The sequence below is a fragment of the Pipistrellus hanaki genome (assembly GCF_964339955.1).
Source record: "Pipistrellus hanaki genome assembly, chromosome: Y".
In the NCBI taxonomy this organism is placed as follows: Eukaryota; Metazoa; Chordata; class Mammalia; order Chiroptera; family Vespertilionidae; genus Pipistrellus; species Pipistrellus hanaki.
Genome location: NC_140525.1, coordinates 4,618,866 through 4,635,879, shown reverse-complemented (window position 1 = coordinate 4,635,879; position 17,014 = coordinate 4,618,866). Strand labels below are relative to the sequence as shown.

Here is a 17,014-nt window from a genome sequence, read left to right as displayed (position 1 = left end):
GGATGTAGCTGCCATGCATGGGACGACGACTGGTAGAGATATATTTGAGGCTGTGGAGAAATCTATAAATAATTTTAAATTACCCTGGGAAAAGTTGGTGGGGCTAACTACCGATGGCGCACCTTCAATGTGCGGAGAAAAGAAAGGCTTGGTTGGACTAATGAAGGAAAGAATGCAAAAAAGTCACTGCCACACACCCTTGATTACTTATCATTACATTATCCACCAAGAGGCTATGTGTGGAAAAGTTCTGGACATGAATGACATAATGACCACAGTCATTAAAACTATTAACTTTATACGGGCACGTGGCCTGAATCATCGCCAGTTCCAGCAGTTTTTACGGGAGGTGGGTGCAGAGCATGGAGACGTGCCATACCACACAGAAGTAAGATGGCTGAGCAAGAGCGCAGTCCTCAAAAGATTTTTTGAGCGCAGAGAACAAATTGCTCTTTTCATGGAAAGTAAAGGAAAGCCCTTGCCTGAACTGTCGGATCCCGCCTGGCTATGTGATTTTGCTATGATGTGTGACATATGCGAGCATCTCGCCCAACTGAATCTGAAGCTGCAGGGACGCAAACAAGTCATCACGAAGATGTCTGACATGATCACAGCATTCCAGCGTAAACTTCAACTATGGAAGTCCCAACTGGAACAGGACAATCTTGCCCACTTTCCCGTTTTTTGAGTATCTCAACCACTATTTCTGGTACTTTTCCTTGCAGTCGGCTGGCTACCAAAGTTAGCCGTTTACTAAGTGAATTTGAGCGGCGCTTCTCTGACTTTAGAACACAGCACTCAGGCTTTGACATCTTTGCCAATCCTTTTACAGTTGATGTCAACAATGTGCCCCATCACCTTCAGATGGAGATAATCGAGCTTCAGTCTGACAGTGGCCTGAAATCAAGGTTTCAGGATGTTGAAATTGAGGACTTCTACCCTCTACTGCCCTCTGACTCAATGCCAGAGCTCCGACTTCATGCTGCCCGTATTCTATCCATGTTCGGGAGCACCTATCTTTGTGAACAGATGTTTTCAATAATGAATCTGAACAAAAACAAGCACAGATCATGCATTACCGATGACAACCTCCATGCTGTTTTGCGGTTTGCTACAGCCCAAGAAATAAAACCGAACATTGACTCATTGATCCGGGGAAAATGGTGTCAGACATCTAGCCAGAAAACAAAACAATGAGCATTTTAGGTACATTCCAATATTACTGTTTTGCTTGATACCAATATTACTGTTTTGCTTGATAGCATGTGAGTTGGTTAACAGCACTGTTAAGGAAAAGATTGTTCCACTCATTTTAAATTCACATTTCTGGTTAACATTGTCAGTTTATGACTGTTCAGTAAACCATTCTGCCCTCGATTTAGGCTGGATTTTAGATTTTGGCCCCTTCTCTGATTGAGTTCGACACCCCTACCCTAAGCCACAGTTCGCCTCCCTCTGCAGGAGGCAACCAGCCAATCAGGTACTTTCTGAAAGCAGCACGAACTCCTTCCTTATTTCTTTCCTCTGTGGTTGAAGAATAGGGAACTAAAAGGTGGAGCAGAATTGTGGACAGGCCTGGGGCTTTTGTAGGCAGCGGAAAGGGAGAGAGGGCTGGGGAAAGTTTAGACATGGTTTCCTTCAATTGTCCTCCCTTCTTCTGGGCCCCTCCCTCCATTTTTTCCTTTTCAAGGACTGACCAGAGCCCAGCGATGGTGGTGTTCAGCCCCCTCACTTTTCAGCTGAACGTACAGCCGCCTCACATTCCAAGCGGGGCTGTTTTCAAGTTGCTTAAGTGCTGGGAACTCATGCCTCACAGCCTCTCCCCTCTTGGTTTCCTCCTTGGATCTGTTACAAACTTCACCGAGACACTGAAGCAGCTCTGCCCTGGTAGTTCTGCACTGGTTCCCTCCAGGCCCTGCCGGGCACTCTTCCTTGAAGTCTCTGGGTCTATAATCTGTGCTCAGGGAGGTCGCCCAGAGCCCGTTCCCCCTGGCAGATGGGGCAGGTGGGCTAGCTTGGAGAGCTGGAGGAAGATGGCAGAGTAAGAGTTGGTGTGAACCGGTGCCTACTTGGCCAGACTTCCTAAGCTCCCCACACGGCCCAGGCTGGGAAGATCCTGCTGAGGTCTCCCTGCACCCAGCCTCGTATACCTAGCATAAGTCACACTTGGCCATGGTGTGTAATTCTTTTTATCCATGTTGAATTTGTTTTGCCTGCCTGTTGATGAGGACTTTTGCATCTATTATAATTAGATATTTTGGTTTGCAGGTTTTTTTTTTTAATCTTTATTGTTCAGATTATTATAAATGTGTTCCTCCCTCCCCCCTCAATTGCTCCCCTCCACCAGTTTCCCACCCCACCCTCTGCCCTTTCCCCATCCCTCATTGTCCTCATCCATAGGTGCACAGTTTTTGTTCAGTCTCTTCCTGCACCCCCCTCTCCCCTTTTCCCCAAGAATCATCAGTTCACTCCCCTTCCATACCTCTGATTCTATTATATTCAACAGTTAATATTGTTCATCAGATTTTTTTAATTCCCTTGGTTTTTAGATTCACTTGTTGATATTATGTATTTGTTGTTCATAATTTTTATTTTTATTTTCTTCCTCTTCCTAAATAACCCTCTTCAGCAATTCATATAATTCTGGTTTGGTGATGATGAACTGCTTTAGCTTTTTTTTATTTGCGAAGCTCCTTATCTGGCCTTCAATTCTGAGTGGTAGCTTTGCTGGGTAGATTATATCTTTGGCTGTAGGCTCTTACTATTCATCACCTTGATTATTTCTTGCCATTCCCATCTGGCCTGCATGGTTTCTGTTGAGAAATCTGCTGACAGTCATGTGGGTGCTCCTTTATAGGTAACTACCTGCTTAGCTCTTGCTACTTTTAATATTCTCTCTTTGTCTTTTGCTCTTGGAATTTTAATTATGATTTGTCTTGGTGTGTTCCTCTTTGGATTCCTTTTGTTTGGGGTTCTGTGTGCTTCCTGGACTTGTAAGTCTAATTCTTTCATCAGGTGGGGGAAGTTTTCTGTCACTATTTCTTTCACTATGTTTTCGGTATCTAGCTCTCTGTCATCTTCTGGGACCTCCATAATTCTGATGCTGTTTCTCTTGAAGTTGTCCCTGAAGTTTCTTACCTTATCTTCAACTTTCTGGATTCTCTTTTCTTCTTGTTTCTGCGGAGGAGTGTCTTCTGGCTCTTTATGTTCCAAATCTTTGACTTGATTCTTGTGATCTTCCATTCTGTTTTTAGGACTTTGTATAATATTTTTTATTTCAGACAATGTATTTTTTACTTCTAGTTGATCCCTTTTCATATCCTCATGAATCTCATTTATTTTATCAGACATTTCTAGGAAATTTTGAAAAACCTTACATGCGTGCTTTCAACTTATATTCAGTTGTTTTTTGTTCTCCATTTTTTTCATTAATGATCTGTTTCCTTGGCTGTGCATTTTCACAGCTTCCCATAGTTGGTATCCTTAAAAGCCTCTGTGCTCAGCTTGGATGGGGCGGAGTTTAAGGGTGGAGCCTACAGCCTTGGCTTCCTGTCAGCCCCACCGAATGAGGCTCCTGAGTCTCAGTGTTCCTCAGGGTTCTTCAGTACTCGCTGCAAGCACCTCTGAGAGTGAGGTGCCCTCGAGTTCCGCGTGCTACCAAACAGTCTAGTCTCTCTCCCAATGAGCCTGGAACTGGGGTTCAGTGCAGTTGGAAGTGGGTTTGGAAGTGGGGTTCGGAGCAGTCTGGAGCTTTTTTCTCCTTCCCACTAAGGCAGTCAAGTTAACCATCCGTTCTCTGCATGCAATGTGCGCGCCTCTGGGACTTCCTTTTGCCGCTCCCCCAGGGTTCCTCCTTTCAGCCCAGGCTCCCTCTTTATGAGCCTGGGTCCCCAGGGTCTGGCCTAGAACTGGAGTTCAGTGCAGTCAGAACTGGGCCTCAGCACAGTCTGGAGCTTTTGTCTCCTTCCCCCTAGGACATTCTAGCAGCAGAGTCCATCCTCTGTGCGTAATGTGTGTGCCTCTGCGGGCTCTGCCTTTCGCTGCTGCCCTGAGATTCTGCCTAACAGCCCAGGCTCCCTCTGTGTGAGCCTGGGTTCCAGAGACTGGCCTAGAACTGGGGTTCAGTGCTGTCGGATCTGGGGTTCATCACAGTCCAGAGTTTTTATCTCCTTTCCGCTAGGGAACACCAGCGAGGCACTCAGACTCCCCCTCCTCTCCAGCTCCGTCCTCTTCGCGGGCAACGTGTCTTCATACCTTAGGCTTTTACAGCTCCTCTGATTTTCCTTCTGGTTTTCTCTTTCCTTCTCGTTGTAGAATTTCCAGTCAGTCGACTTTCCTGTAGTTCTGGGTAATGTCCATTTTGTATTTTAGTTGTATTTTATTGAAATTGTTGTGTGAGGCTGCAGTTTACCTATGACGCCATCTTGGTTTCTACTCTCAAGGTATTTTTTTAATGAGAAAACTCAATGTCAGAGTCATGTTATAAAATTTTAATTAGATGACTAAAAATGACTAGCGTATACTGTATATAAATCAGTTCGTTACATGTTATTAACTGAAAAATTTCATTTCACATGACAGCAGGCTTACCCAGTTATTAAAATAATTACCTAATTCAGAAAGTATTATTCATAATATTTTCTCTGTGTTTCTAAGGTTCCACTTAATATGGAATTTGAAGTTAAAAATGTTAGTATATTGTTTTATTTCTAACTTTAATGTACTAGCTTTCAAGTTCTTTGTTAAAATAGTTTGGAAGCTGAACAGTGTTTTAATATTATAGTATTACTTTAACCAGTGTTGATATGTCAGTTTATTAATTACTTTCTTAGTAAATTAGGATTAGAAATTTATGACACCAACCAAACACAAATTTCAGGTAAAACATACATAATTCATTGTATATTTTTACCCTATGAAAGGGTTTTTCTCTCTGTTCAAACTTTTAATTTTGATAAATTGCCCCATCAGATTTACTTAACAATATCAGTATAAGCTCCTAATTATGTAAATTTGGGTAAATGTGCTATCTCTTTGCAAGTCATTTATTCTGGATACTGCTAGAATATTTTTGTGGGTTATGGGGAGAGCAAATGGAAGGGTGGAAATTCATATGAGTTATTCCTTACAACACTTTTATAGATTTAATAGTGTTGATGCTTTGTTTGAGGATAACTGCTGTTTACATAAAAAGTTTACTGATGATAATAAAGGCTTAATAAACGTATTTTTTATATTAAACTTATAATACATTTTAGATGAGTAATTTGTTATATTTAATTTGTTTATAGCTTTAGTTAATGGCTGTATGTATGCTTTTTCATATATAAATTTACCAATAAATTTCTGTAAAGATGAAAATGTGTGCTTCAGAATTTAACAAAGTAAGCCTCAAGATTTTATATGAAGAAATACTACAGCAAATAATAAAAATAGAATCAGCCTAGTTTCATAATTTTCCCTCAAAGTACTATTTAATCATTTGGTAATGGGAACTTTAAAAATGAAATTTTAGAATTTGAGATAAATTATATTACACTGTGATTTTTGTGTCTGTGTGTGTGTCTGTGTTTGGTGTCTGCTTTTATTTAACATTTTTAACCTTTTGTATTGTTTGATTTGCATAATTATAGATTTAAACCTTTTATTTTATTTTTCTTTTTTTTAAAAGGGACTTCACAAAGGTCAGAGTTCACATTTTTCAGGACCTAATGATGAACAACCTTCATTTTCCACTGGACCTGCCCATTATGTCCAAGCAGCTAGCATTGGCATTCAGAAACAGACTGGACATGGAACACAGGAAGCTGCTCACAATCACCTCTCATCTCATTTTTCTACCTCAGGTGGACAACAAGGCACTACCTTTACCAAAGAGAGCCAGCCTTCAGGAATTAGGTCTTTGGTGCCTGAAACAAGCAGGCATGCTGGAGACATATCTAATGGCTGTGCTGTTGTCAAGGAACTTTCTGATCATGTTCAGCAGTTGACAGTAGAACCTGTTTGTGGTCCTAACCATAGAAATTGTACATCACCTAATTTACTAATATCAGACAGTCCTCATGTCTCTGTCTCATTGATTGGAAAAGCCAGTGATAGTGTGGGTACTGGAGCCTATGACAAAGCCAGTAATATTTACCCAGCTATTCATACAAAGACTAATAATTCTAATACCTCTTCCCCCTCTTCAGTAGTTTTCACTACAATACCTTTTTCAAAATCCACTGAGCAGACAACCACACACAGTGTTAGCAGCCTTAACAGTCCTCAAAATAGGTTACACACAGTTAATAGAAAAGGACTAGAGAACGTACAGCGCTCTGAAAAAACAGACTTACCTTTAATTAGCTTCAAATCTGATCCTCAGATTATCCCGTCAATGTCTATGTCTATATATTCAAATTCCACAGAAGTTCTGAAGGCATGCAGGTTAGTATGGGAAATTTAATCACAAAGTGAATATTGTTGATTACTATGCAAATCAGAAAATGGAAAATATTTTGATTTTATAATATATAGAAATTATGTATAAAGTAAGGTAGTCATTTATCTAAAATATTTTCATTAGCAATTTTTTTATTCTCCAGTATCAATGTACATATCAACATTTTTTTTATGTTTTAATTTTAGTTCTGGTTTAATAAAATCGGATATTTAAAATTTTCTATAATAGTACATATATGTTATAAAAAGTTAGAAAATATAAGAAATAAAAATATCATATTCCAGCCTTTCAGACTACCACTGTTAGGTTCATGTATGTATATGTGTGTGTATTTATATTGATTTTTCTCCACATATTTGCTGTGTATTTATATATATATACTTAGTATTTGTAAACATACTATCGTTTTCAGTTTATAATTTTACGTTTTCCATATCAAAAAAATTTTTAATATATTTTTATTGATTTCAGAGAGGAAGGAAGAGGGAGAGAGAGATAGAAACATCAATGGTGAGAGGAAGAGAGAGGGAGAAAGAGATAGGAAAATGAATGGTGAGAGAGAATCATTGATTGGCTGTCTCCTGCATGCCTACACCTTGAACATCTATCCTTGACCAGAACCAAATCCAGAACCTTTCACTTTGCAGGCTGACGTTCTGTCCAGTGAGTCAAGCAGGCTGGGGCTCCATATCAAATTTAAACATATGTAATGCCATCCATATTTAAATATTTCCATTATTCAGGAAGTAACTATTTCAAAGGCTTAATAGTTTTTAGTATTTTTTTCCCAATTTAAAATTTGAAAGATTTTAAATTGGAAAAAAATAAACATTAGATAGTTATACTTTTTGTTGGGGAATAATTTTCTACATATTTAATTTATAGCTTAGCAATAATGGTATCTTTAATTAAAGAGAAAGGGAGTTAATCAAGATAAGTATGTACAATACTAGAGGCCCAATGCACAAAAATTGTACAAGGGGCTTGGCCCTTGCAACTGTGGCAGCTTGTCTCGGCTTTCACAGCCCTGGCATCATCCGGAAGTTCATCCAGTAGATTGTTAGCTGTCTGGTCCAATGAGCATTTTACTCTTTTATTATAGATGAGAATTCTTAGCAACCATACAATTGATTTTAAAATTACTATAATTTTAAATTTAATAAAGTAGAATCTTGCTGAATATTAGGTTGTTGCATAGATAATCATTTTTGAGAATAGAGATAAGTGGACTCTGTAGATTTAAAGTGGTCACATGGGTATTCTGGAAACAGTTAAAATATGATATAGAAAAGAAGAAAAATATTAGAAATTATTATAGACTAGAGACCCAGTGCATGAAAATTCATGCACTTATGCAGGGTGCAGGGGGTCTCCTTAGGGATTGTCCACCAGCTGGCATAGGCCTGCTCCCTGGGGGATCCAGTCTAAACTGGCAATCAAGACATCACTCTGGCAGCCTAAGAGTCCTCGGGGGATGTCCGTCTAACGGCTTAGGCCCACTCCCCGGGGGAAATAGGCCTAAGCTGTTAGTTGGACATCTTTAGCACTGCTGCAGAGGTGGGAGAGGCTCCTGCCATCGCTGCTGCACTGGCCAGTCATGAGCCAGATTCTGGCTGAGCAGGGATCCCCTGTGGAAGGTAATTGACCACTATGGGGCAGCTCCTATGTTGAGAATCTGCCCCCCTCGTGGTCAGTGCACATCATAGCAACTGGTCGTTCTGCTGTAAGGTCAATTTGCATATTACCCTTTTATTATATAGGATATAAAAACTTGTGTTTTATATGTTACTCTTTTAATAGTAAATGAAGAAAATCCAAAGGTTGAGAAATTTATTTTAAAAATATATTTTATTGATTTTTTTACAGAAAGGAAGGGAGAGGGATAGAGAGTTAGAAATGTCAATGAGAGAGAAACATGGATCAGCTGCCTAGCACACACCCCCTACTGGGGATGTGCCTGCAACCAAGGTACCTTCCTTGACCGGAATCAAACATAGGACCCTTGAGTCCACAGGCTATGCTCTATCCATTGAGCCAAACTGGTTAGAGCAGGTTGAGAAATTTGGATTATTTATATTATGTGGCTATAAATAAATCTTGTTTAGTTTTGATTAAAAGGTATAAAAAGTTAAACTGAACACATGCTTAAAGTTAAAATTATTCTGTTTTCTTTGTTATTTTATTGAATGGATTATAGATATACTAAATTATTTTATTCTTATGAATGCCCTATATTTAAAACTTAGATTTTAACAATCTATTTTCAAAATTAATAGCTGATGCAGTTTTTCTAATTATTATTTTACAGGAATTTAGGTAACAATGGCTTGTCGAGTAGTCCAATTTTTTTTGATAAATGTCCACCTCCAAGACCACCATCGTCACCATACCCTCCTTTGCCAAAGGACAAGTTGAATCCACCTACACCTAGTATTTATGTGAGTCTTATTAATTAGTTAGAAATCAAGTGTCTGAACTTGTATGTATTTTGAAGATATATTTTAAACCAACTCAGATTAAATTGATCTTTAGAAGTTAGGTAAGATTTAAATTTTTTTCTCAGTGGTTTGAAGATTTTGCAAAAAGGTGTTTGTATCTCAGAGAATGGGTGACAAATATTAGAGGATGGGTAACGATGCTTTCAGTCTAAATATGACAAATATCTATTCTGGTAAATGAAGTTTTACTGATACACAAACAAAGTGGTTTACATATATTTGTTATCTCTAAATGTTTTTGCATTAGTTTGTCGGTTTTATGTTTTGCATATGAGAACATTTAGTTGATAAAAACCAAAAATATTTTTTGTCCTCTCACAGATAAGGTTGTTGACATTGTTATATTTAGAAGTAATTTTTAAACAATATTTAAAGTGTTTTCTCATCCATGGGGTGGGCTTATATGAGAGTAGTAAAAGATAATTAGTTTTTGTGTCATCTTTTTGTTAACATGTTTCTAAATCTACATTCCTCCACCTGATGATTTGTATGTGTCTTCAAATTCATTTGATTTTATGTGATTAAAAAAAGAATTTTTTATCTTTAAAAAAAGTGGTAATGAATATAAAATTGATGAGGATATAAAATACATATTACTATAAAGGTTACAGTAAGTATAAGTAGATATTTTTATTTGAAGCTAATTACATTTTTTAATTTTTACAAATTTAAGCATTTAATATAAAAAGTTGCTATGAATTAAAATGATTTGTTTTTTCCCAGAACCTCCTGTTGCCCATGCTTATCATTCCTTATAACACACAAGATAAAAGAATTCTCAACTAAAAATTAAACATTAAATACTTGGAATGATTTTGCAGATGAGAGGGTTTTGGAGATTTGACTCTTTTTAAAAATATAACTTCTTTTTTTTACATTGATATCACAGAGAAAGAAACATCTATGATGCGAGTGTATCATGGATTAGCTGCCTCCTGCATGTCCCCTAATGAGGATCAAGCCTACAACCTGGGTACATACCCTAATCATGAATTGAACTATGACTTCACCAGGAATTGAACCATGACCTCTTGGTTCATAGGTCAATCAATGCTCAATCACTGAGCCTGCCAGTAGAGCAAATTTGGATCCTTTTTTTTTTTTTTTTTTTCCCTAGCTGTTATGTTAATATTTTACTATCTTAAAATTTACTGATATCTTAGCATGATAGACAGCTTCTGGGAGTAAGATGAAAATAAGCTTTTCAAAGTAAACCTTAAGAGAAGTACAAAATGAAGATTTATCTTTCATAGGTAATATTGAACAATTTTGTATTTTAATAATAAGCTAGTAAATTTCACTTTTCCCACTCTTATAAAAGAATTATGACCGAGGCCGGTTTGGCTCAATGGTAGAGTGTCGGTCTGCGGACTTGGAGGGTCCCAGGTTCAATTCTGGTCAAGGGCATGTACATTGGTTGCGGGCACATCCTCGGTAGGGTATGTGCAGGAGGCAGCTGGTCGATGTTTCTCTCTCATCAATGTTTCTAGCTCTCTATCTCTCTCTTCCTTCCTCTCCGTAACAAAATCAATAAAATATATTAAAAAAAAAAAAAAAGAATTATGGAATTACTAGTGGCCCGGTGCACAAAATTTGTGCACGGGCAGGAGGAGCGGTCTGGGGGGAAAGTTCCCCCAGTCAGCTTGCACCTTCTCCAATTGGGAACCCCTGTGGGATCTGGCCTAAACCTGCAATCAGACATGCTTCTCGCAATCTGGAACCGCTGGTTTCTAACCACTCACCTGCTGGCCTGATTGCTTCCAACTGCCCTCCCCTGACAGTTTGATTCCCCAACTGTTCTCCCCTGCTGGCCTGATTGCCCCTAACCACCTTTGTCTCGGCTCCGCCCCCATGGCTTTGTCCAGTGGTCTCTGGAAGGTCTCCTGTCTAATTAGCATATTAGTCTTTTATTAGTATAGATATTTAAAAAGCAAACAGTAAATATTTTTGAGCTGCTAAAAAATTTAAATATATCTTGTAAATTTTGTGATACAATTGGTTGGTAACATCAAACTTATTAAATTTAAAATCTGTTTCTCTAAAAGGGAAATTTATATTCAGTTATGTCTTAATTACTTGGAAAGGCTAATGATAAATAATATATAGCAATACAACATTAATAGTTAAGATACATTGTAGATGTTAATGTAATGTTCAAATAGATATCTTGGTTAAGAAATGAAAATGATTATATAATATTTAGTCATTTTTCTTAATGAAACATTTTAATATTTCAGTTGGAAAATAAGCGTGATGCTTTCTTTCCTCCATTACATCAATTTTGTACAAATCCCAAAAACCCTGTTACGGTTATTCGTGGCCTTGCTGGAGCTCTTAAATTAGGTAAGGTTTTTTGTTTTTGCTTTTAAAGTTGGAATTTTCTTTTACTACTGTTAATTTTTAAAATCACTAAATTTTTTAGTTTTTATTTAATGTTCTTTCCCTCTCTCAGTGTTAATACATGCTGTCAATATTAATTATTGATAAATTTATGGTGGATTTTTAGTTTTTATTTTGGTATCATTATGCAGCATTAGTGGTTTAGATTAGATAACCAAGAACCTTTTGAATATAAAATGCAGGTAAAGTTAGATTCTTATAAATTCTTTAGTCCCATGTTATACTCAAAATGGCTAGATCTGTTGCTTCAAGAGAGTTTTATGCAAATTTGGTACCCCAATGATTGAAACAGCCTTAATGAAAATGGATGGACTTCCACGCTCGTTTTTTTTATTTTTATTTTTATTTTTTTTTATTTCACTTTATTTTATTTTAATTTTTATTAAGGTATTATATGTGTACATATCTTACCATTGCCCACCTCCATCTCCATGCACTTTTGAAAGTTTTCGAAATGTTCCTTTTACGAAATACAAGTTTATTTATTAATGCAACTTTTTATTTATGAAGACCTGGGACTTTTCTCTACCAAAACTTTGGTGGAAGCTAACAATGAGCACATGGTAGAAGTGAGGACACAGTTGTTGCAGCCAGCTGATGAAAACTGGGATCCCACTGGAACGAAGAAAATCTGGCGTTGTGAAAGTAATCGATCTCGTACTACGATTGCTAAATATGCACAGTACCAGGCCTCCTCCTTCCAGGAATCATTGAGAGTATGTATTTATTTCCAGTATATTACTTTTATACACATTACTTTTATAACAATCTGTTGCATTCATATAATTTTATTTAAACAGTGCTATAACTTACAAATGATTAAAATTTCAAAAATTTAAGCAAAGTTAATAGTTCATGAGATACACATAGTTAATTGAAGAATAAAGTTATTGTCTTACACTAATTTCACCTTGGAGGTAATTCTCTTTTTTTAAATCCTAACAGCATATTTTTTCATTGATTTAAAAAATATATATATTTTATTGATTTTTTACAGAGAGGAGGAGAGAGGGATAGAGAGCTAGAAACGTCGATGAGAGAGAAACATCAACCAGCTGCCTCTTGCACACCCCCTACCGGGGATGTGCCCGCAACCAATGTACATGCCCCTGACCGGAATCGAACCCAGGACCTTTCAGTCCGCAGACTGATGCTCTACTACTAAGCCAAACCAGTTTCGGCATTTTTTTGTTGATTTTTAGAGAGAGAGAAAGACAGAGTGAAATATTAATGTGAGAGAAACACGTTGATTGGTTGCCTCCTGTACACTCCTTGATCAGGGCCCATTCAGGGAGGAACATGCAACCAAGGTAAGTGCCCTTGATGGGAATCGAAACCAGATCCTTCAGTCCTCAGGCTGATGCTCTATTCACTGAGCCAAACAGGCTAGACTTTGAAATGTTTTTATTTAGAATGTTAGTTTACTTAAATCATTTAAAAAATGATTTTAGAGAAGGAGGGAGGGAGGGATAGAGAAAAGGGAGAAACATTAGTGACGACAGAGTCATTTGGTCAGCTGTCTCCTGCATGCCCTACACTGGGAATCCAGCCTGAAATCAGACATATTCCCTGACGAGAATGGAACCCTGACCTCCTGATTCATAGATCAATACTTAACTACTGAGCCACACAGCTGGGTAGGTAAGTATTATTTTAATAGGAAGAAAATTTCATTTGGTCAATGAAAGGTGTTTTTATTTTGTTTTATCTGAAAGAAGTTTCTATAGAAAGCATTATTACTTTCCCTGTATTAATCTCAGTTGCTCAAAAAAAAAATTCAGGAGAAGAAATTTACCAAAGTAGCTCAAAGTTTTTCAAGAATGAAAAGTATTAGTTGTTCTGAAATCATTTGGTAAAAATCATCTTGAAAACCATATGGTATAGGATGTTCATTTGAAGGAGTTTTTTGACTAGTTTGTTGTTAATAGTTATTTGTTCAGCTATTGGTTTTTTTTTGTTTTTTTAAAAAAAATATATTTTATTGATTTTCCACAGAGAGGAAGGGAGCGGGATAGAGAGCTAGAAATGTCGATGAGAGAGAATCATTGACCAGCTGCCTCCTGCTCACCCTCTACCGGGGATGTGCCCACAGCCAATGTACATGTCCTTGACCGCAATCAAACCTGGGACCTATCCACTAAGCCAAACCGGTTTTGGCCAGATAATTGTTTTATTTGTTTGTTTGCTTACTTACTAGAGGCCTGATGCATAAAATTGTTGCATAACTAGGCCTTCCTTCTTCTGGCTACCAGCACTGGCATCCCTCTAGCACTTGGGACCTGGGCCTCCCTATGTGGGGCAATCATGGGTTGATGGTTGAGTCTCAACCAATTGCATCACACCCATCATGGCTGGCCTGGCACTAGTTGGTGTCATAGCATGGTTCTGACTGGTCATCCACAAAGGGTATTTGGTCTAATTAGTATATTATCATAGATTTATTTTTTAATCCTCACATGAAGATAGATAGACACATCAATTTGTTGCCTCCCACATACACCCTAACCAACCTGGAACCTAGCTATGTGCCCTGAGCAAGGTTCAAACCCATAACCCTTTATTTATTTATTTATTTATTTATTTATTTATTTATTTTCTTTTTTTTTAGATCAATCTTTATTGTTCATATTATTACAAAAGTTCCTCATTTTTTCCCCCTCCACCAGGTTCCCACCCCACCCTCTGCCCTTTCCCACCCCCCCAAACCCATAACCCTTTAATAATATGGAAAACATTGAGTTACCTGGCTAGGTTCAGATGTTGTTTTTTCTTGATTTTGGCTTGGAAGATTGTATATTTCTAAGAAATTATTCATTGCCAGGTTGTCCAATTTGTTGGCATAATTATTCCTAGTAATCTATGAATATAAAAGCCCAAGTGACTGAATGGTTGATGGGTTGCTATGATGTGCAGTGCCCACTAGGGGCAGACACTCAAAACAGGAGCTGCCCCTTGCTGGTCAGTACACTCCTAAAGTGGGAGTGCTGCTCAGCTTACTGATAGGTGCCAGATGCATGGCTCACAGCTGGTTTATACCGCTGCAGCAGTGTGAGGCTCTCCCAATCTGGACTGCCTGGGTTATCAGGACTGACTATGAACCTGCAGCAGGTACAGTGGGGCTGGGCCAATCAGGTTTCAGCCTGATCGCCACAGGCCATGCTTAGGGACCTCACTAGTGCACCAGTGTGTGCACCGGGCCTCTAGTTTCTTATAATCCTTTTCTTTTTATTCCTGTGGTTATAGGTGTCACTTTTTACATTTCTGATTTTACTAATTAAGGTCCTGATTTTTCTTTATGAATCAATTTACTTATCTTTTCAAAGAACTAGTTCTTGGTATCTTTGATCTTTTGTATATTTTAGGATTATTTCCTTTATTTTTACTCTGAACTATATTAATTTTTCCTTCTAATGACTTTAGGATTTATTTATTGTGCCTTTATGAGTTCTCTCATGTGCAAGGTTAATTTGAAATTTTTCTTGTTGTTGAATTTTCCTTAGAACTTGTTTTTTTATTTTGTTTTTGTGTTTGTTTTTGTGTGTGTGTTTTGTGTTTTTATTTATTTATTTATTTTAAATAAATCCTTATTGTTCAGGTTATTACAGGTATTCCTCCCTTACCCCCTTGCATAGCTCCCCTCCACCTAATTCCCGCCACTGTCTTCATCCATAGGTGTAAGATTTTTTTCAATCTATTCCTGCAAACCTCACACCCCTTATCTCCTGAGAATTGTCAGTCCACTCCCTTTCAATGTCCCTGATTATATTATATTCATCAGTCCATTATGTTCTTCAGATTTTTTATTCACTTGATTTTTAGATTCACTTGTTGGTAGGTATGTATTTGATGTCATTTTGTTGTTCATAATTTTTACCTTTACCTTTTTCTTCTTCTTAAAGAATACCTTTCAGGATTTCCTATAATCCTGGTTTGGTGGTAATGAACTCCTTTAGCTTTTTCTTGTCACTGAAGCTCTTTATCTGACCTTCAATTCTGAATGATAGCTTTGCTGGGTAGAGTAAGCTTAGGTTCTTGCTGTTCATCGCTTTGAATATTTCTTGCCACTCTCATCTGGCCTGCATAGTTTCTGTTGAGAAATCAGCTGACAATCGTATGGGTGCTCCCTTGTAGGTAACTAACTTTTTTCTCTTCTTGTTTGATTGCTCCCTTTAGTATTATGAAGTGGCCTTTATTGTCTCTTCTTATGTCCTTCACTCTGAGATCTAATTTGTCAGATATAAGTATTGCTACCACAGCTTTTTTTTTTTTTTTTTTTCATTTCCATTTGCCTGGAAAACCTTTTTCCATCCCTTCACCCTCAGTCTGTGTGCATCTCTTTTTCTGAGGTGGGTTTCTTGTAGACAACAGATGTATGGGTCTTGTTTTCTTATCCAATCTGTTACCCTATGTCTTTTGATTGGAGCATTTAGTCCATTTACATTTAATGTTATTAATGATAGGTACTCATTTGATGCCATTTATATTCTATACCCCTGTGTTCCTTCTTCGCTTCCTATTTCTTTACTTTTACAGTAGACCCTTTAGCATTTCTTGCATTGCTGGTTTGGTGGAGATAAATTCCTTTAGTCTTTTTTTGTCTGTGAAGCTCCTGATTTCCCCTTCAATTTTGATTGATAATCTTGCTGGGTACAGAATTCTTGGATTCAGACCCTTTCTTTGCATGACTTTGTATATTTCATCCCATTCCCTTCTGGCCTGATGAGTTTCTGTTGAGAAATCAGTTGTTAGTCTGATGGGGGTTCCTTTATATGTAACTTTCTGTCTCTCTCTGGCTGCTTTTAAGATTCTAACTTTGTCATTGGTGTTTGCCAATTTAATTATAATATGTCTTGGCGTCGGTCTTCTGGGATCCATTTTGCTTGGGACTCTGCGAGCATCTTGGATTTGTGTGGGTTTTTTCTTCTCTATCTCAGGAAAATTTTCTGTCATTATTTCTTGAAATACGTTTTCCATGTCTACCTCGGGTTTCTTTCCTTCCGGAACCCCTATTATTCGAATATTGTTTTGTTTTGCATTGTCCCAAAGCTCCCGTAGGCTCTCCTCCTGCTTTTTAATTTTTTTTTTTCTAGAAGCTGCTCTAATTGGGTATTTTTTTCCATCTTGTCTTCTAGCTCACTGATGCGATCCTCTGCTTCTTCTAGTCCGCTCTTGATGCTTTCTATTGAGTTCTTCATAGTAGCGATGTCATTTTTCATTTCATCTTGAGTCATCTTCATTTCCTCTTGGGTTTTTTTCATTTCCTCTTGGGTCTTACTCATATTGTCAAATTTGTCTTCCATTCTTTTTAGCCATCTTAAGATCATTACTCTGAATTCTTGCTCTGGTAGGTTGCTTGCCTCTATATCGTTTACTTCCTTTTCTGGTGAAGCCTGCTTTTCTTTCATATGCGGGCTGTTTTTTGGTCTCCCCATGATCTAGGATGTCTGGTTGTGTAGTTCTCTCTCTCCTTTTCGCTGAGCAGTGGGGCAATCCTGTGAGGGCACGTCTTCGCGCCACCTGGGATCCGCGTTCTGGGGGTCACAGATGCTTGGTGGTCGCTGCGGCTGTGGATATTCAGGCCTCTGACACGATCCTATCTTCCTCTCAAGATGGCGAGGTTTCCCCGTCCAAGCCGGTAGGTAGCTCCGGGCAGGGACATAGCCCGTGTGGG

At 37.9% G+C, this 17,014-nt stretch overlaps 1 protein-coding gene across 4 annotated transcripts in view; it reads left to right on the top strand.

Moving 5' to 3' along the window:
- The window catches only part of LOC311615836 (lysine-specific demethylase 6A-like), a 222,587-nt gene that overhangs the window by 158,306 nt on the left and 47,267 nt on the right, over window positions 1-17,014 (top strand). For all 4 annotated transcript variants that reach the window (XM_084871274.1, XM_084871272.1, XM_084871273.1 and 1 more), the window contains 4 exons: window positions 5,672-6,429; window positions 8,754-8,883; window positions 11,181-11,286; window positions 11,854-12,059. In XM_084871274.1, the coding sequence (XP_084727400.1) occupies window positions 5,672-6,429; window positions 8,754-8,883; window positions 11,181-11,286; window positions 11,854-12,059 (1,200 nt within the window). The remainder of the gene's footprint in view (window positions 1-5,671; window positions 6,430-8,753; window positions 8,884-11,180; window positions 11,287-11,853; window positions 12,060-17,014) is intronic.